General features: G+C 36.7%; 1 protein-coding gene across 4 annotated transcripts in view; it reads left to right on the top strand.

Annotated features, from left to right (window-relative positions):
- The window catches only part of LOC112524627 (potassium channel KOR1-like), a 38286-nt gene extending 17865 nt beyond the window's left edge, over positions 1 to 20421 (top strand). For all 4 annotated transcript variants that reach the window (XM_025134547.1, XM_025134546.1, XM_025134548.1 and 1 more), the window contains 5 exons: positions 1353 to 1574; positions 10008 to 10196; positions 11049 to 11124; positions 11217 to 11511; positions 20165 to 20421. In XM_025134547.1, the coding sequence (XP_024990315.1) occupies positions 1353 to 1574; positions 10008 to 10196; positions 11049 to 11124; positions 11217 to 11511; positions 20165 to 20252 (870 nt within the window). In that variant the 3' untranslated portion in view covers positions 20253 to 20421. The remainder of the gene's footprint in view (positions 1 to 1352; positions 1575 to 10007; positions 10197 to 11048; positions 11125 to 11216; positions 11512 to 20164) is intronic.
- The last annotated feature ends 3213 nt before the right edge of the window (positions 20422 to 23634 follow it).

Raw genomic sequence — 23634 nt, 5'->3', positions numbered from 1 at the left:
TAATAATCAATTTAAAATTCTTTAATTAACATATTATATTATTTTGATTTTTCTTTACTATCTTGTTTGTATTAATATATTATATTATTAAATGTTTGTTTTAATTATATTATAATTGAATAATTTTTCAAGATGTCCTTTTTGGTCATTTTACATGCTCATCAGCTACTGTTTGCCAAACATAATCGGTTTATCAGCTAGCTTATCAGTCATCGGCTAGCTTATCAACTAGTTTACCAAACATAGCCAAAGTCTTACGCAATAAGGTATGGGCATAAGTGACCAGAAAGTGCCCTAGGCTCAAAGTGTATGTGCTTGTCTCTGTCGTCCCTTAGAAATGGTTCCACTAATAGTCTATGCCTAAATAGAGATTTATTTGTGATATACTTGGTCATGGAAGATTAAAGATATGTATTCAACTTAAAATTATGACGATCTCAAGGTTCAGTATTCCTAATTCCTTTCTCGTTAGCTTCATCTTCTTCGGGAGCTGAGATTCCAAAGTTGTTACAGGCTCAAGGTGTGCCTAGGCCTAGAAGATGAGAAAACTTATTTAATATTAGGGTTTGACTGGGTAACTAATAATTCTTCATGAGGTGCGCCTAGGCCCATGAGGCGCCGGGGCCAAGACTTGACGCCTTAGTGAGCCTTGTGAATACGCCTAGCTTCGACTTTAGAAATTCCCAAGATCTTGAGTTTTATGAGCTTCAAAGCCTAGTTATGAGTTCTAACAACTATGGCATGATCCCAAGAAGAAGATAACAGATGTCCAAGGTAGACAGTAATGACAAAATAACCAAAGCGGTATTGTAGATGTAATCTTGCCACTAAGAGAATATACTACTGCACGACTTGAAATCCTTGTGATTAAATCATATTGTTGTGTTTGTAACTTGATTTTGCCTAATTTTTGCTCAAAGAAGGGGTCAAAAGAGTCAGTTTGATTGTAATTCTGCTGTATTAGATTCTCGTTTTTTATGATTACGTTACTTTTTATGGTGCAAGTCATGTTTCTTTTCTTTTCTTTCTGGCCCTTTGTTTTGTTTTAGGTCATGCTATTGAGAGTATTTTTGGAACTTGTCCTTTCAACTCATTCCCTTTTATTCATTTATCTTATCTCAACTAGACAGGGTAGTAAAATATATACACTAATTTCTTGTCCTATGGATGAATCAAATGAATGTACAGTTCTTCATATACGAGGTGTAAGTACACAAAAGATATGGTATTTTCTATCACTCAGTTAGGGTAAAGAGATATAAAGGTAGTATATGTATCTAGTCAAGTACTAAGAATTACGGAGTACATTGCAAATGAACAACCTAATGATATGTTGTCATAATACTGTACAGGAGGATGTGAGAAGAAGCGAGAATGAAGTAGAAAAATCGATTCTGACTTTGCAAACTTCTAGCTCTTTGAATGAAATTTCAGTTCTTTGTAACATTCCAGCACCTGATACAGTTCGTGTCGGTGAGCTGTCAAAGCTACTGCGGCTTGATAAGCATTCACTTACAGATATACTTGAGATACACTTTTCTGACGGGAGGATCATTGTTGATAACCTCCTTGAGGTAAGTTACTCTTGGCTTAGTCAATAGAGTTTATATTCTTCTAGGGACATGCTGATGTTATTCTCTACCTTATTCCCTCTACATATAACTTAAATAAGAAAATTGACTTTTAGTTTAATCTCAAAATATATGAGCTGAATGATTCTTCTGTTAAAAAAGTAGTCATTGAAGTTTCAAGGTCTTTTCCTTTGTATATTTGCTTAAAATATTCATCAATGGTATCCGTACACTACTACCATCATATCAATCAACAACCTCCCTCAAGTCGCCATTCAATTTATTAAAGGAAGTGGTTAACATGGACTAAGAATTTATTTGACCCAAGTACATGGGTTTTACGGGAAACATGTGGTTTGAAACAATGTTTAAATCTGCTCACTCTTTCATGAAGACAACAAAGTCAGCTCTCTTGCATTATTTAGTATGGCGGTAGTGCCATTACGTATGTGTCATGGCCCGATTTCATTGAGCTGGTATACCATGCCAGAGGCTTTCCATGCAAGCATTCTCCAAGGTAAGATCAAGTACTTTCAAGAAGATGCTAGGCTTATGTATAGGACTTACCTTATGGTCAATTTTTGAGTAAGGAAAGTTTATACAATTATACCTAGAAAAGTATATGTATTTCCGTACTAACTTTATATTTCCATGAGTAGAAACTCCCTAAAAAAGAATTAGGAAAAAGTAGGCATCTTGCTTGATTGGATAAATATTCTAGGGTTCAAGCATCTTTGGAAGAGATGATTGCCTCCCAAAAGTAGGTAATTTTGTATTGGTATTTGGTTTGATCAATAATATTGTGTTGGGTTCTATCAAACTGGTAGCTAAATATTGCAGTTCTCTAATGAATAACAACAAAGAAAGTTGATGAACTGGAAAAGAAATTTGAGGAGGAAACAAGAGACATGAGATCCATGATGTTGTCCCGGTTCATAGCAATGGACGAGAAATTTGCATCGATTGAGGAACTGTCATGGACAATTGTTGAGACTACAAATGCACAAGGCCCGGGATTTTCAGGCTTCTTTAGGCTGGTTTTTTTGGGTTGGGCCTTCTCCAAAATTTCGGGCTGATTGGGCTTTAGGTCCCTGTCTGGATTGGAATTTGGGCTCACTAGACCCGGGTTTTTTGGGACCAGGCTCAGGCTCAGGTTTTTTTGTGCATCTCTAGTTGAGACCTAGTCCCAAAATCGAGGGGGAAACCTCCGGAGGCTATAAATCTCGTCAATAAAGGTTGAACAAAAAAACAAAGTGAATGGAGGTTTGGTGGCAGCAATGACAAGAAGCCAGGATAAGGGAAAGCAAATGGTGGAGGAGACAATGGTGGACTGGTTGTTAGGGGAAGAGCCGACAATTGAGGAGATGATAAGCGGGAACCACCACATAGGACGAGGTTGAGATGTTGTGGTGAGATGAGGACCACTTGAACAGTGGGAACATGTGCATGGGCGGGTATAAGCATGATGATGGCAACGACAAAAGGTGAGTGCTGCCATATGTAGGCTGAGATGTATGCTACTATGGAGACAAAGGTCACAGGGGTAGCAACAAGGGATACTAAGACCAAGGCAATCGTAATATACGTTTGTAGGGTTTCGCTTAAAAGTAACCTTATAAAAAACACATCGGAAATTAAAATTTGAATTAATTAGGTTACTTTCCATTTGAAAACTTTTCAGAAAAAGAAACTCTTAATGGATTCAATGACACTATTATATTGAATTAAAAGAAACCATAGGGTGTTTAGATGGTTACTTTTTCGAGTTTGTTGACAGATTAGCCGAAGCACCAGAACCAACGTAGGTTTCGTCGTCTAGTGTGATCTACACACTAATCCACTTGGCTTCAACAAAGTGCTAGCCCAAAACCCTTTTGTAATCTAGTATGTGTTTCACAGGAAAAAAAATATAAGGTTTCTTTTCTAGTTTATTTGTAACCTAAAAGTATCCTAATGGATTGACATCATAGTCTTAGGTCTATCACCTTATTTATAGGTTGGCCTTTGGAATCGGAGATAAACCATAACTCCCAACACAGTCAGGTCGGGCCTACCTTAATCCTTAAGCTTAATAAGGTTTTATTTAGTTTTATTATCTTTTAAACCCTGTAATGATCATAATTAAAATTTTAACACATGCTTTAATTATTCTACTAGAATAATAATTAACAATCAATATCATAAACACGATATTATTCGGGTTTCTGATCAAATAATAATCATGTCGAATCATATGTATTCTTTGTATGCGACCCTATAGGTTTACGTACTCTTCAGCAGTATTACTTTGTGACACGTGTTGTAGGCATATAAAACTTAAAATTCTCCCACTTGTACATGGCGCACAGTGACGTAGACGGGTGGTAAGCGTCAAACAACACGTCACCGCCCCCAAAGCTACGTAAAACGTGATTCTAAAGCAGTTCATTGATTAATCAATCATATGGTATAATCACTTGTTATCCTTTTGCTACACTATTTTGTTTTGAACTTGAGACATAGATCTGACTCATCCCTTGATCTTCAAAAAAGTTATGTTTCTCGATTCCAACATATTTGATTAAATAAGTGCTATTAGTTCTACTCATCCAATTTTGCATGGCCATGTAGTAATATCAAACTATGACATCGAGGGGACCAAAAATATCTCTTGCAAATCCCATTTTGCATGTACACGACTCATGCACATCTTAGGTCTAAGGATAAAAGAATGTTCACCATCTCAGGACTCACTATATGACGCTGAACTATGAAGTGATCTTGATAGTGGGTCTTGTCCAACACTTCTGTTGACAAGCGCATGTGACTTTGGTTGTTGAACCCAATGCTCTTCCAACTTAGACTGTAACTAGACTTCACAATGATCCTATTTTATTATTAGTCCCCTAATAATAATCGACCGATGACAATTTAACATATTAATATGATCATCACACTATTTAAAATAGTAAAATTTTGAAGTTTACTAATAATATTAATTTTGGTTCTTTTGCGTGTGCTATGGCACCCTCATCATCCTAATAAATCTCGATAGTGCCACATGCTAGGAACCACTCCTAGGTCTGTGATGAATTTCTTCATCCAAACAGCTTCCTTTGCGACCCCGATACTACAATATACTTCGATTCTGTAGTCGAATCTTCTCTCGTCCTTTGCTTGTAGCTCTTCCAGCTAAAACCAACATTTAACACAAATACATCCTGACTGCGATTTAAGGTCATAACAGTTGGTATGGAAACTAGCATTTGTGTATCCTTGGATGCACAAATCTCTCTCCAGACCGCCGTACAGTAACAACATATCTTTAGTCCTTCTCATACTTTAGGATACTCTTAAGTGCTACCCAATGAGCATCACCTGGGTTCGGCTAGCATCTGCTCATCATGCTCAGGGCATACGAGATATCTGGTCTAGTACATAACATGGCGTACATAATGGAACTTACGGCCAAAGCCTAGGGAACACCCTTTACACGATCCAGTTCCTCTTTTCTACTAGGACACTGAGTCTTGTTTAGTTGTATACCATGTACATTGGCGAGTTCCCTTTCTTGGATACCTGCATCTTAAAGTGTCTCAAGACCTTGCCAATATATGTGCTTAGACTTAATCTAATTTAGAGCTTAGATCTATCCCGATCATTGTTTTAAAAAACGCCCCAGGCCTGCGCGACTTGAGGCGAGGCGTCCAAATTCCTTGTATGAGGTGTCGCCTCCTTCTCCTAAGATGGCGGCTGCGCCTTAAATATGCGAGGCTGTGATTAAGCGGTGAGGCGGTTCACAGGCGTACCGTTTTACTAATTGGAGTGACATAAGTTTTTTATTTATTGAGTAGATAGTGGGCTGCACTAAAATCAAACATCAACATGCGCTATATAATAATATTTGTTTTTCTCCCACTTAGTGCTGGAACCCAAAAGTCATATATATATATATATATATTTATTTTTTTCTTTCTCCCACTCAGTGCTGGAATCCAGTGGTGTACCGGCTGCATTCAGACTTGTAATATATTGATACATATATATATTTTGAGTGTTATTATTATATATAATATAATATACTAATAAAAAAAAATATGTACTAATATATATATATATATATATTTCTGGGCTGATTATACTTTATATATTAATATATATATATATAGAAATAAATATTTCTTTGTTAGTATATTATGTATGTGTAATTATACATAATATTTTGTTTTTGAATTGCTACTGCTACTTTTTACTCGTTGCATACAATTATATATAGTGTATATATATCCTGGTTCTGTATATTACGCTGTCAATACAAGCGTATATATTAATATATATATATATGTATTATGTTTTTGTATATTATGCTGTCACATAAAAATGTGTAACTATGTACATATACCTATACCTATATATATATATATATATATTCTGTTTTTTGGTTTATTATGCCGCCACATACTAGTGTATATATGGAATTATGTTTGTTTTATCAAGTCTTATGCCCTTATGAATTTTGTGTTTTATTTTTTGAGGCTTACGCCTCAACCGCGTCGAGGCTTACGCCTCACATACCTAAGGGGAAAAAGCCTCGGGGCTCCTTTCCGTTCTTTAAAACCTTGATCCCGATGTATCTTTATACCAAGAATATACATAGCCTCTCCTAAATCCTTCATCACGAAACGCTTCCCTAGCCATGCTTTTACACCTTCACTCATTGGGATGTCGTTTCAGATAATCATTATGTCATCGACATACACCGGCTTTCTTGAATATATAAGGTTCATCTTCGTTCTTTACAAAATCAAATTCCTTGATTTTCTTGTCAAAATGATGATTCTAACTGTGAGATGCTTGTTTCAGTCTATAAATAGATCTCTACAACTTGCATACTCGATCACGTACTTTGGATGCTTAAAAACCTTGTTGTTGTACCATGTACACGTCTTCACTGAGAGTTCCGTTAAGGAATTCAAATTTAACATCCATTTGTCATATCTCGTAATCATGATATGCAACTATGGCAAGAAGAATCCTGATAGACTTAATCATGGCTATCGGAGAAAAAGTTTCATCATAGTCAACTATCTGAGTTTGAGTGAAACCCTTTTACCAAAAAAGCATGCACAATCCCATCTATTCGGTTTACTTCTTAAAAAACCCATTTGCACCCAACGACTTTGCAGTCAACAAGTGCATCTACCAAGTTCCAAACCCGACATGTATTGTATCTCGGTCTTCATGACGTCATGCCATTCATCAGATTCCAATCTTGATACGATCTCCTATTACAGATTGATCATGAATTGTGTCGTCATTGCCTATGGGACAACCATATCTCTCAAGCCCTTGACGAGTCCTACCCGATATACGGATTGTTTCTCTCATTAGTACCCTCAACAACTTGTTAAGATTCAACATTATGTTGATTTCCGGTGTCAATGATTGTCTCATCTTCTGGTTCTTGGATTCTTCAGATCTATTCTATCCCCGTTGTGGTTCTTGTCATAAAATCATATTTTAAGAACTCACTGCAAAGAGCAAGAAAAACTTTGTTCTCTTTGGGTTCGTAAAAGTAATACCTAGTAGTATTTTCTAGACATCACATAAAGACGCATTTTCCAGACCTCGGTTCAAGCTTCCCAGAAGCTTCGTGCTTAACATAAGCGTCACAACCCCATATTCTCATGTAAGATAACTTTGGGATCTTCCCAATCCATAATTCATATGGGGTATTTCCTTCTTATTCCAGTTTCTGATTTTATTCCAATTATTCGGTTAATATTTCAAAGTTGCTCTGATACCACTGTAGGGTTTCGTTTAAAAATAACCTCATAAAAACGCAGCGGAAATTAAAATTTGAATTACCTACAACTTTCCCTTTTGAAAACTTTTTAGAAAAGAAACCCTTAATGAATCCAATGACACAAATAAACTGAATTAAAACAAACCATAGGGTGTTTAGATGATTAACTTTTCGGGTTTGTAGGCGGATTAACTCTAGAGTGATCCACAGACGAATCCGCTTAGCTCCAACAGAGTGCTAGCCCAAAACCCTTTTCCTAATCTAGTATGTGTTTAATAGAAAAGAATAAGGTTTCTTTTTTGCTTATTTGGTAACCTAATTGTATCCCAATGGATTGACATCATAGACTTAGGCCCTATCACCAATTTAACTCCAAAACATGTACCCGGCCTACCTTAATCTTTAAGAACATTTGTTTTAAGCCCAATTATTTAATTTTATTATCTTAATAAATTTATATGTAAATACATTTACACTTAAAATCGTGTGATTATCATAAATACAATTTTAACACATACTTTAATTATTCTACTAGAATAATAATTAACAACCAATATTATAAAGACATGACTTTAATTGGGATTCTGATTATCCAATAATCATGACGAAACATACGCATTTCTTGTATACGACCCTGTAGGTTTACGTACCCCTCAGCGTTATTACTGTGTGACACGTGCATGGGCATATAAAACTTACATATGAAATTTAGAACCCTCAAGACGCAATGATAGGGGAGAGAGGCGATCTCGTTTAGCAATATTACAACTTCTTTGGAGGCCACATAGGGAATGAGAAATATGCATCCTTTTAGGTCTTGGGTCTTGTTGGGGGTTTGGATATGATGTACAAGGGAGAGTGATGGGAAATATGCCACCTGTTGGGTTTCATTAGGAGTTTCAACATGGTTTTGAGGATTGCTCAATGCGGTAAATGAGAGAAACTTATGTGAAGGGATTGAAAGTCGATATATGTTCGAGATTGAGGTTGTGGAAACTAGGGAAGTGATTAATCTGGCACGGGGAAGCCGAGGGAAGTGATGAATTTGTCACAAACAATCGACATGAAAATTGTTGAATAGGTAAAGTAATGCAACATTCGGAGGTTATTATCAACAGGAAGGGAATGGAAAAAATCGAAGGGATCGCTAAACCTCGCCACCATAGAAACTGAGGCATCTTCGTGAGCTACCATAGGCCTTCGACCGAGGATCAAACGGATGACAGAGGAAAAGCTGTTGGACACAGGGTCAAAGCGTTATGTTCAAATGTAATGAGAAATTACATTTTAGGGCATTGTTCAAAGGGCTATGGAAAAAGTCGAGGGGATCGCTAAACCTGGCCGCCATAGAAACTGAGGCATCTTTGTGAGCTACCATAGGCCTTTTACTAGGGATCAAAAGGATGACGGAGGAAAAGGTGTAGGACATTAGGGTCAAAGGGTCATGTTCAAATGTAACAAGAAGTTATCACTAGGGCTCTGTTGGTCCACTATCACTAGGAGTTAATGTTGCCAAAAGGGAGCTAGAAGAGGAGAAACCTCATTCCTGCAAGGAAAAAAAGGCACTAATGAGCTTCCACCCTGAGGATAATGTGTCTTCTAGGAAGGGAGTAATGTTAGACCTGCACATGGGATTTACCCGAGGGATACTAAAGTATCTTTTCAGAGAGGGTCTCAGTTCTAGGTTTTTTGGGATTAAAAAATGGTCCCAAATTTTGGGGTTGAATTGCAGTTGGGTGAAATGAGAAATGTTTTGGGCATGAGAAATTTTTGGGCCTACTTTAGGGTCTCATGACAACAAAGAAACTGGAATCCCCAAATTGATGTTGAATGATTGAGATCATGAATTTGGACTGGGGACAAGGTGTCATTTTGGGAGGGTAATAATGTTGGACCAGCGCATGGTATTTACCCTAGGGTCAATTTTTGAGTATAGGAGTAAGGAAAGATTATGTATTTTCATAAAGAAGAAACTCTATAAATAAGGATTAGAAGCAAGTATTGAGCTTGATTGAGGATTCAATTAAGCATCTTTGGGAGAGATGGATGCCTCCTAAAAGTAGGATGACTTTGTATTTAATTCTCGTTTGTAAGCTTTCAATAACATATCTCATGGTTTCTTTTATAAGACACTACAATGCTCGAGGTTAATCTAATATTCCTTATAGTTCTCACCGACCTTGTAATTTATAGAAGCTTCATGATACTGTTGGGATTTCAGGAGCCGTACACGAAGCAAAATAATAAAATTAACCAAAATCCTGAACCAAGGATCCATGTGAAACACACCCCAAAAGTCATACATTATAGATTAAAGCTACGAACTATGTGTTGTAGTGCGTACAAAGTTTTCAACTTTAATGTTGAATCTTTAGGCTTGAACGTTCCAACCCTCTAATTGTTCCACACGAACACCAAAGTTATTATAAACATTAAAAGATTTCTTATTTTTTTTTAAAAGAAACTTTAACGATGGAAAGGGGGAGGGGTTATTTACTTATTTTATCAAAACCCCTTATATAGGAAACGTCGTAACTCATGTGTCCTTAAAATATTCTTTGTTAGAAGTTTGGAAAAAATCATTAACAATTCTCTTGCAGGTGGAAGTTCTTTTCTATACAGTTAACCGATATTTCATTTGCTATTATCAGGGAAAAGAAACATACCTCCGTAACAAGATATTAGAGTCTGACATAACACTTCATATTGGAAAACATGAACTTGAGTTGGCTTTGAGGTTAAATTCTGCTGTTTATAATGATGACCTCTATCGTGCAAAGCGTTTGGTTGCAGCTGGAGTAGATCCTAATAAGACAGATTATGATGGAAGAATGCCTTTGGTATTAATCCTGAAATACTTTTCTTTTTTATTAAAGATGAATATTGTTTCTTCTTTCTCAATCCATTTCCTATATACAGTGTCTGCTTGATGTGTGAATACTGTTACTTTCTTTCACCCTTGTATTTGTGTATATAAAGGCAAACTGAAGATTTCAGCAGCAAAGTTGTTTTACATGTGGAAGTCTGTTAGTTTCATAGTATACAACATGAATCATCAATATTGTCATATGTGAAGTTTTTTAAAACTGCATTTGAGGGTTATGTGAGATGCTAGTTTTGTGTTTGTGTTTACATGAATGTTATACCACAACAACAGTGTATGCAAACAAAATACACATCTACTTGATTTAAGAAAATTGTCAGTGTTTTTTTAATTAACCTGGATATCCAACCCGCTATGCGAGCTGACTAATCCCAGGGCGACCATCTGCTTTGCAGATAGCCCGAAGTCACCGTATTTGGACCTCCGTGGCCACAAGGGGATTTTTATTCGTCCTTGGATTTGAACATACTTTTGACCTTTGGAGCCAAGCTCAAACCAATCAGGCACCACCCTTGTGGTTGAAAATTGTCGGTGTTAACAATGTTGAGCAAAAATAAAACCATGAAAATTATTCTACACTTCAATTTTATTCATAAATTAAGATAAAACTTCCAAATAGGAAAAGGCAACTTCCTAACTCAAAAAGAGTATATATTCACGTTCTGTTAAAAAAATAAAACTAAGTAATTAAGTTCTCTACCAATAGCAAAATAGAATTAATTTAACTGAATGTTTAGTATATTCTCTTTTTCTGTTTTGTTGTCATTTATTTATTTTACTGATATTTTTGTTACTTATTTATTCTCAGCATATTGCTGCAATCAATGGATTTGAAGACATTGTTGAGTTTCTCATGCAAAAGGGATCGATAATCAATGCTACAGGCATGTTCTTATGTGCAGAGTTTCATTAGTCATAATAATATTTAACACAACTAAATATATGATTAATTCCTGCTATTTAACGTATGATGTAGATAATCATGGAAATACTCCATTATTTGAAGCCATCAAGAATGGCCACAATCAGGTGATTTCCATGCTTGTTGAAGCAGGAGCATCTTTAGACATCAATAATGCTGGGAATTGTCTTTGTATGGCTGTTGCAAAGGGGGATATAGAATTTTTGAGAAGGGTCTTGGCCAACGGGATTAATCCTAACTCGAAAAATTATGATCTTCGTACACCACTTCATATCGCTGCTGCAGAAGGATTGTATTCAATGGCTAAGTTGATCTTAGAAGCAGGAGGGAGTGCATTTTCCAGAGACAGGTATGGTCTAAGCTTCACATTTTCTTTCACATAAGGTAATGATGAAACATGCCACACATAATCCAGGGTGTTTCAAGAACGAGGCAACATCACTTCAATTTTTTTTTGGAAATGAATTATCACTTCATTTAACAAGTACGCTTTGGAGTGACGTTTATTACCAAGCATAAACTGATAAATATTAGTTGTCTGTTGTATCTTATCTATTTTATAGTTTCCTATTCCTATGATAATTAGTAAACTTTAAGATAAATAAGGAGCCTTCTGTTTATAAATACATGAAATATTTTCTCTCATATAGTTTTTCATGGTATGAGAGCGGGTTTGAAAATATCCAAACCTCTCATGTTGAATTTCCTACTAGTGACCCTAGCTGTGTTTCCTACCAACAACCAAGGTAACTTTCTCCTCTGCCTGCTACTTAAAAAAAGCTGGCCACTCCTTTTGTATCAACATAAATAGTAATGTCGACTTCAAGTTTGAGTCCATCAGCTAGGTTACTTAAATAGGTTGCACGCTTTCCAGCCTCTATTGTTAGCGAAATGAAAACACTAGGGAAACATGGGATCTTGTCTTACAATATCCAATTGTGCAACCGATTCGCGTAGAAACAGGCAAGATGAGGCCAAATAGATAGAGTAAAGAAGCTTTACGTAGAGTGCTATGAAGCATGGCTTATTCCATCTAATTCGAGATGCTATTCTTCTTTCCTTTCTTTCTTTAGGTAGAGACTTTGCTCAGAGTCAAGAAAGGAGCCAGTTGTGTTTCCTGCCAGCAACCTTAGTTGTGTCTACCAGCCCCGGAAACCCTAGTTGTGCTCGTCACCTTTCGAAATAGTTGCTGGACTAGAAACTCGCCACCACTGTCCAACTCTGAATCAGTTCAAAAAGAGAACCCAGAAAACTCGGTGTCACGCGCTCATACACACCACTATCTTAACACACGTAGATGTCACGCGCAGCCGTCATAGGTTTTGCGTGACGGTGCATCGCCGGAATCTTCCTGCTGTCTCTTCACCTCATTCTGACCACTTTCGGTGAGCATCATTTGATTTCGACGCAACTAGACTTCTCAAAAAACCAGTGGAAGAAACAAGCAAACAATCCACTCGAGTTTTAGTTTTCTTCGTCTCCTGTTCTTTCAGCTGAGAAATTATTAGGTTTAGATAATTATATGACGTGGTAATTAACTGTCGAGTTGTGGTTCATTGGTCAAGGCCTTTAAGATCACTTGGTAAAGTAACTTAAAAAATATCGATGCGAAGAACCAGCTTAACTGGAAACAAATCGATTACTTCCTTTGTAATGCCCTTTGGAATTCTATTGATCGAACGATTGTTGCTCAGTACCGATCCTATCGATCTTGTTACGAAGTCTGGCAAAAGGCAAAATAAAACTTTAATCATGCAACAAGAATAGGATATGCAGACCTATCTTGAACACATTGGGACTATTCGATAGGAGTTCAATGAGATGATGCCATCCTCTGTACTGCAGGAAGAACATGGAAATTCTTTTTAGTTCTTACACTTGCCTACCTATGCCTCAATTACAATTTAGTTCGTAACCAAATTGTCTACTCCTAGAATTCCGAATATTGATGGTTTGCTTGAGCAGTTTTTCGTATTCTAACACCAACAAACATCACTGGTTTGACTACTACCCCAATTGATTCTACTATTCTTGTTGCGTATGAGGAATAGGGGAAAGGTCAGGGGAACTGGAATCATTCTCGGTGCACTCGTTGTTATAAGATTGCTCATGCAGTTGGATCCAATCAAAGATGAATTAGATCAATTAATATCATGAAAGATGAATTGAATAATACTTTGATGTGTCTGATTTAATTATACTAGGCCCTATATATGGGGTATTTACAAGAGAGATAAACGGAAATAAATCAAGGCAAAGAGGAAATTATATGCCATGATTATATGGTTTTCTCCTAATCTAGAGACTATACATTTCAACACTCCTCCTCAAGCTAGGAATAAATATTTTCCATTCCCTGCTTGGAATAAGATCATGGAAGCTTGAACTATTTAAACCTTCTGTTAGAACATCATCTACTTGACACTTCGATGGCAAAAAGCACATGCAGACTAAACCTCCTTCCAATTTCTTTTCATTGAAATGCCGATAGATTTCAATATGCTCTCCTATCAAGTTGAATGGGATTGTGAGCAATATTAATAGCATGTTGTCGCAATAGAGCTTCATTCTGTAAATCATTCATAATAATCATCAACCATAATAACTCACATAATCCGTGAGCAATAGCCCTAAATTCTGATTCCTCAGATGATTTTGACCCCTTATTTTTTTTCTTGCTTCTCCATGTCATTAGATTACCTCCAAGGAAAATGCAATATCATGTGGTCAATATATGATCTGGTTTGGAACTTACATAGTCAGCATCGGTGTAGGCTTCAAGAGTAAGAGTTCCATTTTTCTTAAACATAATATCTTTCCGTGGGTTACCTTTCAAGTAATGCAGTACCTTGTAGGCTGCTTGAAGAGGTTCTCTTGGTGCACATGAATTGACTATACACTCACCGAGTAGGCTACGTTTTGCCGAGCTTGAGCTAGATATGTCAGTCTGCCCACCAACCTCTAGTACATTCTCTTGTCAACAACAAGTGCTTCTTTAGCTTCTCCCGATTTGGTTCTGGTCAATTGGTGTAGATACCGGCTTATACCCACTCTTTCCTGTTTCCACCAATAAACTGTTCACCTACTTTTGCTGAGATATGAAGACCCCTTAGAGTATGCCACCTCAATTCCTTGGGAAGTATTTTAGTCTTCCTAGTTCTTTGATCTCCAATTCTTTCATCAATCTCTTATTTAATTCCAACTTTTCCCTCATCATTTCCGGTAACTATGATGTCATCTTCATAGACGAGAAGAGCAATTAATCCCCTTGCGGCCGGGTGTTTAACGAAGAAGTGTGATCCCTTTGACTTTGTTTATAACCCAGACTCCTACATGACTTTTGCTTTTCTTAGCTTCCACACCTTGTTACATGTGTTACCATCAAAACATGGGGGAATGATCATGTATCTTTCTTTATTTAAGTCGTTATGAAGAAAGCCATTTTTTACATCATACTGCAGAAGTTTCCAGCCTAGGTTAACAACTAATGATAACAGGATCCTTACGATTTCATCTTTGTAACATGAGCAAATGTCTCCAAGTAATCAACGCTATAAGTTCGAGCGTATCTGTTGGCCACTAACCTTGCCTTACATCTCTCAAGGGATCCATCAACATTGTATTTTGTTGTAAAGATCCACTTGCAATCAACAATGCTTTTTCCTTTCGGCTTATCAACAATCTATTTCATTCTTTTCTAATGCACTCATTTACTCCCTCATAGTATCCCTCCATTCCCTTCTTGATAATGCCTCTATAACATTATTTGGGATAGAAATGGAATTTAGGCTCATACTGAACATTTTGTGGGTTGGTGATGGGCGCTCAACGGAGACAGTGAGATAATTGATACAATGGTCGTTTAGTGCATTCTCTGGTGCCTTTTCTCTTAGCAATGGGTAGATCATCTTCTGTCGGTAGGAGCATGTTGTGAGTGTAAAGGTGCATTAGATCGTTTCGTGTTCTAATTTCTAGGGTTTTGAGTCATAGTTTTGTAGAAAACTTGAGTAGGGTTCGGAGAACTGTTGGGAAGATTGACTCTAATAGGGTTTGAATTAGGTTCATTGCGAGAGTTGGATGACTCTGATGTGACTTTCTCCACAGACTCATGGAGTTAACATAACGAGATGGGAGGTCAAGTCAACGCTAAACAATATGATCACCACACTACTTAAGGATGTTAAACATGCTAATATAAGACACAACAATGCTAATTTAAAGTTCACTAAAGTTACATATCAGACCGAAGAATTACAAAACCTTAAGCCTATAGAACTATTATGAGCATCATGTATGCTTTGACTCATCGGCTTGGTAAAAGGCTCTGTTGGATTGTCTTCTAATTAATAAGCTCATGAGCTTGGTCTTACACTTACTTCACTGTTGAGAACTTCCGATATCTTCATGTCACCTCGATTAATGATCTCTCATATAAGGTAATACCGTATAAGAATATGCTAGGAGCGCTGATGTGATCTTGGTTCTTTCGCTTGTGTTATGGCACCCTCATTGTCACAATATATCTCGACAGTGTCACATATGCTAGGAATCACTCATAGGTTTGTAATGAATTTCTTCATCCAATAGCTTCCTTTGTGGCGTCCGACGCTGCAGTTTACTCGATTCTCTAGTGGAATATGCTATCGTACTTTGCTTGTAGCTCTTCACAGAACTACCTTTTGACACAAGCACATATCTTGACTGCGATTTGAAGTTGTCACGACCAGTTTGGAAAATAGCACTTGTATATCCTTGGACACACAAATCTCCTTCTAGACAACCGTATAGCAAGAACATATCCTTAGTTTTTCTTAGATACTTGAGGATATTCTTTACTACCACCGAGTGAACATCATTTGGATTTGATTGGTACGAGCCAGTCATGCTTAAGAGACATCTTGTCTAGTACATAACATGGCGTAGATAATGGATATTGCGGTCAAAACATAGGGAACACCTCTCATACGATCCATACTGGACACTGGGGTCTTGCTCAGTTGTATTCCATGTACCGTTCCCAAGTTTCCTCTCTTGGAACCCTCCATCTTGAAAGGTCTCAAGATCTAATCAATGTATGTACTCTGGCTTAATCCAATTAAGCACTTAGATCTATCCCGATAGATCTTTATACCTAGAATATAGTTTGCCTCATCTAAATATTTCATTGCGAAACACTTCGTGAGCCACGCTTTTACACCTTCGAGCGTTTGGATGTCGTTTCCGGTGATCAATATGTCATGTCATCAACACAGAGTATTAGGAACGCTACAGTGCTCCGACTGGCCTTGTATACACAAGGTCCATCATCGTTCTTGTCAAAATCAAACTTCTTGATTTTCTTGTCAAAATGAAGATTCGAACCGAGAGATGCTTCCTTCAGTCCATAAATGGACTTTTGCAACTTGCATACCGTATCAGGATACTTCGGACGTTTAAAACCTTCTGGTTGTACCATGTGTTTTTCTTTGCTCAATGTTCCGTTAAGGAATGCGGTTTTAACATCCATCTGTCATATCTCGTAATCATATTGCATCTATAGCAAAAAGAATTCTGATAGACTTAATCATGGCTATTGGAAAAGAAGTTTCATCATAGTGAACTCCCTAAGTTGGGGTGAAACATTTTGCTACCAACCTAGCCTTATAAATATGCACAATCCCATCCATGTCGGTTTTTCTTCTCGAAAACCCACTTGCACCCTACAACCTTGTAGCCGTGGATTGCATTTTGGCCTTCATGGCATCATGCCCATTTTTAGGTTCTAAACCTAACACGTCCTCTTGATAAGTCACAGATTCATAATGAACTATGTCGTCATTGCCTATAAGATAACCATGCCAGGCGCTTGATGAGTCCTACTTGATGTACGGATTGTTTGTATCATCTGTCTCCACGATAGCTTGTTGAGATTCAACATCATGTTGATCGCTAGCGTCAACCATTGCATCATATTGTGGTTCTTGAATTTCTTCCAAGATCTACTTAATATTATGTTGTGGTTCTTGTTAGAAAATCATTTTCAAAGAACTCACCACGACAAGAAATAAAGGTTTTGTTTTGAAGAAATAATATCCAATAGTCTCTTTGGGATATCCATATTTCATAACCCCATACTCTTATATAAGATGTCTTTGGAATCTTCTCAGTCCATAACTAATATTGGGTTTTGTTGGTCTTTTTGGTTTGCACAATGTTTAGTATGTGTGCAGCAGTTTCTAGGATGTAACCCTAAAAACGCTTAGGTAGAGAGGTACGCTCATCATAGAATGAACCATGTTCAATATGGTTCCATTTTCTCCTCTTGGATACACCATTATGTTGCGGTGTCCCAGGTGAAGTGAGCTGGGAAACAATCTCATATTCTATAAGATGGTTGCTAAACTCTTGGCTCAAATATTCACGACCTTGGTTCGACCGAAGAGTTGTATCTTGCCAAGTTGATTCTCTACTTCATCCTAAAAACTTTTGAAAACTCAAAACTTTCATATTTGTTTTTCATTAGGTAAACATACTCGTATCTATTGAAATTATTAGTAAAAGTACTGTAGTAGTGATGACGATTGCTTGTGACATAAGTAAAAGGACCACGTACATCAATATGTATAATTCCAAGTAGTTCACTTGCCCTCTCGGGCTTGCCTATAGAAGTCTTTTGTCATTTTGGTCGGTAAACAAGATACATGTATGAATCATCGCATGACTCTTTTCGTTTGATTAATTTTAGAAAGGATTTTGCAATTAAATATAACAATAATATAATATGCAAAAAATAAATAAATCAATGCAAAATATCCAACCAACACAACATATGCTATAGCCTGCCTAATGTGGGGTCGACACCGGCGGGGTTGACACCGGCGGGGTTGACACCGACAACCATGGTCAAACTAGGGACGTCTTCAAGCTCCCACTAGTCTAGTGAAGTTTGGGACTCCGTCTTGATTCTTTGGAACGTTGTCTTCGATTTCGGTTATAATACAATTTGAAATAAAAGGATAAACATAACCTAATCTATTACAAATACATTTAACCGGAAACGACAAGCATGTTGCATTTTAAAAATTACAACCGCAACCAATTAAATACATTTTAATTTCCCAACCTAAAACAAAGACAACCAAAAAGGTTTGGGGCTATACCATCCATATCACAATGCTAATAAACATCAAAGCAATTTGACCAAAATAAATAAACATAAATAAAAAGGCCAAAGACGGCTTACCTCGGGAACCCCACATAGGACCCTAAAACCATAGCAAGGAGGGACATGACCAACATGGGATACCCATGAGACGGCCTAAGGGATCAGTCAGCCGCGGCCCACCAGCCACAACGTGCAGGCCAGTGGCCCAGCTGCAGGGCCAGCGACCAGAACCGCACAGGCATGGGGCGCAGGCCATGACCATGGCGCACATGATGCAGGCCGGGGTTTTTTCTGATCCAATTTTGTTCCGACAGTCCAATTGTGTGTAAAACTGGTTATGATACCAATGTTGGGTTTTAAAAAGAACTGGTTATGAACACAGTGGAAGCATTAAAATTTTGATCTACATGGGTTAATTTCAGAATTTTTTTCATAAAACAAACCCACAATCGGATCCAATTACATACAAATTGAACATAAAACAAACCATAGGGTGTCTGGAATTGTATCTTAGGGTTTGTAAGCATTGAACATAAAACAAACCATAGGGTGTCTGGAATTGTATCTTAGGGTTTGTAAGCAGATAAGTTAGCACTAAAACGAAAATAGGTTTCCTCTATAGTGATACACACACAAACCGCTTCTAGTTCGTTGTAGTGCTAGCTCCAAAATCCCAAATCTTCTAGATTGTATGTGTTTCAACACAGAGAGGAATCTCTCTTTGTTGTGATGTGGCCGAAAATTTCAAGGGATTAGAGGAATGGGTACAGATCTTATTCTATATATAGTTAGCATGAATTAGGGATTAACCTTAATCTTCCCAACATGAGCCAGGCTTTCCATTAAGCTTAATCCTTAAGGTCATTATATACCATTAAAAACCCATTAATCTTTAATAGGTTTTATTTAAATTTATTAACTTAATCAATTATATAAATTTACTCATAAACCCTTGTAATTAACATTATTAAATTTTTGACACTTCTATTATCCTACATGAATATATGATGTTATCCAGGTTTTTGATGATCCAATGATCTCATTGAAGCATATGTATTATTTGTGTGCAATCTTATAAGTTTACGTAAGCAGTGTCATCGTTTGACATGTGAAATATACGAGAATATTTCTCTCATATATTTTCTCACCTTGTATATGTAGAAGTGGGTTCTTGGGCTTGAATATAGAAAACATAAAGGAAACCGTTATGCATAATGGCAATCTTGTAAGAACTAAAGAAGAATCAACCTTGGGGATGGTTGCAAAGTTTCTCATGGCTATGTGATACCTTGTCCCAGAAACATTGTAACATTGAATACATGTATCAATTTGACTATTAATCAAATGTCTTAAATGCTCCTTGGAAATGAATCACATAAGAATCTTGTTTATCTAAATAAATATCATCAGTTCTTTGTGATGACAATGGACAAGCCAACTCTAACATGGAATCTCTCCAACAAAGTTTTCACATTGCATCTCAAAAGGAGAAGGTTGCAAGTTTTTTTCCTGATGGAGCTGAGTATTTTTGTTTAGACAGTATTTAGGCAGTTGATAAGATTTAGGGGCCTTTACTGAGCACTCACTGGTAAAATTCAACACTATCACTTACTTGTTGGGTAAGATTTTAATCCACCAAAACGGCATTGTATGCAACTATTTACCCGGTAAGCGCTAACTGTGGTAAGAATCGTCGCCCTCACTTACATCTTGGTCCTTGACTTACTTTTACCGAGTAAGACTCTTGATTCTTACCATATTCATCCGGTAAGGTAATGTAACTTGGTATGTGGTAAACGGCCCCTTAACCTCCCATCTCGAAAGCTATGGTAACTATTCAACTGTTTGTTGGTTGCAGATGGGGTAACACGCCTCTTGATGAAGCTCGAGTTGGTGGAAGTAAGGAACTGGTAAAGATGCTTGAAGATGCTATTTCGGATGCGTGACGGTGATCTAGTACTTAATATTTCTAGCTGGCAAAGGAAAGGATATGAGTGAGTTCAAGTTAACCATTCTTATTGCTTAATGCACTCCTATCATATGTTTTAGCTTATGAAATATTGTTATATTGGTATTCAAATGGGAATAAATATGAAACAGCAACTATGTTGAAGACTTCACTTTTTTTACAGTCTTATTTGTTGTGGAAATATGAGACTAATTTGCCTTCCTAAGCGCAAAGTCAAACTAAAAGTCAACAGTCCCCCAAATCTCAGGTAAACAAATCATCCAAATTGATTCAATGTGGAACATGATAGTAGCAACTATGTAATAGTGAGTAGAGATGCAGAGAGGACCGCTTAACCGATCTTGGACGGGTAAGGATTGAGGACTGGTCTTTTTAAAAAAGGCCCGGTTATAGGTGAAAGCCCGTTTTGGTAATATATTATTTTCTGTAATCTCAAAATGACTGGTTAAGGCCGTCATGTTAGGGCTGCTGGTCGGGATTTGGTCCTGAATTTTTGGCAAAGGACTGGTTACGTCCGCCGGTTCGGTCTTGCTAAAAAGGAGTGGTCTTTTTAAGGTTCGGTCCTTGTACACCTTAAATGGTGAGAACAAGCAATGTCTAATCGACTATAATAATGCAATAACTAAAGAGACGTTAAAATTTTACGTGGAAACCAAATCAGAAAAACCATGGGTAATGATGTTGAGAACTGATTCACTTTATTGATTTCGATGATTAGAAGGTTAAAGATTACATTAAGTAAGTTTTGTATGGGTAGGGTTGGTTAATTTAGGAGAATTGCAGATCTTAGAAAGAGACCAACTTTGGGAATAAAACTTTTGACATGCGACTTCAGATTGCATGATACAAGTTGGCCGGTTCGAAAATTGTGTAATGAAATGGTTTAATTGAATAAGTGAAATTGGAATAGATTGATAGTACTGCTTCAACTTGACAAGAACATAAGAACTCCTTTCGTTTGCAGATTCTAGATTCTGAAGGAATGTGGTGGAATTGGAATGTTGAATCATTTTCTCGTTTGGTTTATTGTTTTTCATGAAATGAATCATCAAACCTTAGCAACTATATATGGTATTTTGAAAGAAAAAAATTCTCTATTTTCATAATACCAAATATACCCTTAACCCAATATACCATAAATCTTATAAAACCCGATATGACCACCATCGTTTTGAATCACTTCCGATCATTGCCATTTGAACCACCGGCGACCATCACCGATCTGAACCACCGTCGATCTCAACCACCGCCAATCTAAACCATCGCCGATCACCTACATCTGAACCGCCATGGACCACCACTGATCTGAACCAGTGTCGACCACCACTACCACCGATCTAAACCACCGCCGACCACTAGCGATTACCATAGATATGAATCACCTCCGGCCACCGCCGATCTAAACCACCGTCGATTTGAACCACCTCCGACCACTGCCAACTGAACCACCACAGACCACTACCAATCTGAACTACTGCCGACCACTACCGATCTGAATCACCGCCGAGCCGACCACCACCAAATTAGCTATTTTACATGATAAAGAATTAGCTATTTTGAGATGATTTCAATATCGGTTTTGTAACGTCATTTGGTTTATGATTATATTTGGGTTATGTATTTGATATTGTTTTACACATTAAATAATTGTTTTATTAGTTTTATAAAAAATTAAAATCTTCATAAAAAGACATTTTGTTTATTTATCAATATTTCATTTCAATTCCAAAGTTACATTATGTGAACCAAACAGACAGATTTCAATTTATTAACATATTCCATTCCAATGTCTGCCAACCAAACCAAATAAGTGGTTAAACCTGACAACATTTTATTTTAATTTCTTTAAAATAAAAATAATTTAACAAATTTCATATCATACAAAAACATTTTCCAAACCAAACAACACGTAAGGATTTATGGCTATTCAAGAGGCCAAATCTCTACTCTCCCACCACACTCCTATTTATACTATCAATTCATTCTAGAATATCAAGCCAGCTACGTGTACTTTTGGGGCTTGTCCTTTGTGTTCCTTGGACTTGCTTTCGGTTGAGAGTAATAAGTTTTTTTTAGTATATAACATGTATATATATATATATATGACAAATACAACAATAAACTCACATATCTTTTTCATCTTTAGTAAGGTTTCCTTGATTTCTTAGGAGGTCAGAGACTACAATACCGCTAGGGTAAAAAGACCATTTGGTGAGTCCCAAACTTGATAGGTGTATTTTTTTTTAATATTATTTGTCAGAAGTGTTTTTCTAAAAAAATGTCTTTCAAACAAACGAGTTGCTCATGCGACTTGAGCTCACCGGGAGCAAAAGCTCTAGTATTATTCCATCAATTTTCTAAAGCATTTTACTGTTTTGATATTTATGGTCTGTTTGGTTCATGCTGAAGGATGAAAATTAAAATGACAGTGAATGAAAATGTAAATGAATTTTCATTCCCCCCCCCCCCCTTCCCCCCAGTTTAAGCATAAATGAAATTTTGGCCTTCTGGGAAAGCTGATTGTATTATAGAAAACCAAACAGTTTCTTTTATTTTTATTTCCATTGATTACTGTTTAATAACTCTAACCAAATAACCCCCTTGGTATATTGAAACAAATGAGAATATGCCCCTTCCATGGTTTCTTTTCTTATTCTTTAGATCTTATATTGGGGAAGCCTTTGAACAATTGGTATTGTTAATGTTTTGGAATGGTAACGAAACGAAAGACCCGTTTTAGAATAGCAGATTGTGTTTCGGTGAGAATGAGAGTTAAAATGAAAAACGTACGAAAGAGATCTACACCCTTGGATGCACATTAAAATGAGATGCATCGAGATACACCAGATCAATCAATCTCTGTATCAAGCACGATTCATAGGTGAGTTTGAGATTAAAGGTGATCAAATGTTTAGAACTCTTCTTACACTTCTCTCACAATCCTTTGCCTCAAAATAACAGCCTCTTAAATTGTTGAAATTAAAACATACAAGCACTAGCAGGAAACATTACTTGTTGTTACCAAAGGGCCGTTAGTCTAGGGGTATATGAGTATTTGGTCTCCTAAGAGGTCAGAAGTTCAAACCTCACCAAAGATGAAGATGATGTATGAATTTATTGTTCTATTTACCGTATATAAATATTATATACTTAAAATTGCGTATAGGAGTCGACATTGCTACATTGGAATTAAAATAAATAAAAATTATACAAAAAATGTTTTTTTTAAACACAAAAATCTTAAATATTTTGAGAACCATCTATCTTATTTATTATTTGAATAAAATTAAATGATAGTAAATATTATTTATCATGATTATATGGCACAACATACATCATTAATATTTATCCCACTGTTC

This window comes from Cynara cardunculus (assembly GCF_001531365.2).
Source record: "Cynara cardunculus var. scolymus isolate 2C chromosome LG 13, CcrdV1, whole genome shotgun sequence".
In the NCBI taxonomy this organism is placed as follows: Eukaryota; Viridiplantae; Streptophyta; class Magnoliopsida; order Asterales; family Asteraceae; genus Cynara; species Cynara cardunculus.
The sequence above is the reverse complement of the archived record's forward strand: the minus strand, read 5'-3'. Positions and strand labels throughout refer to the sequence as shown.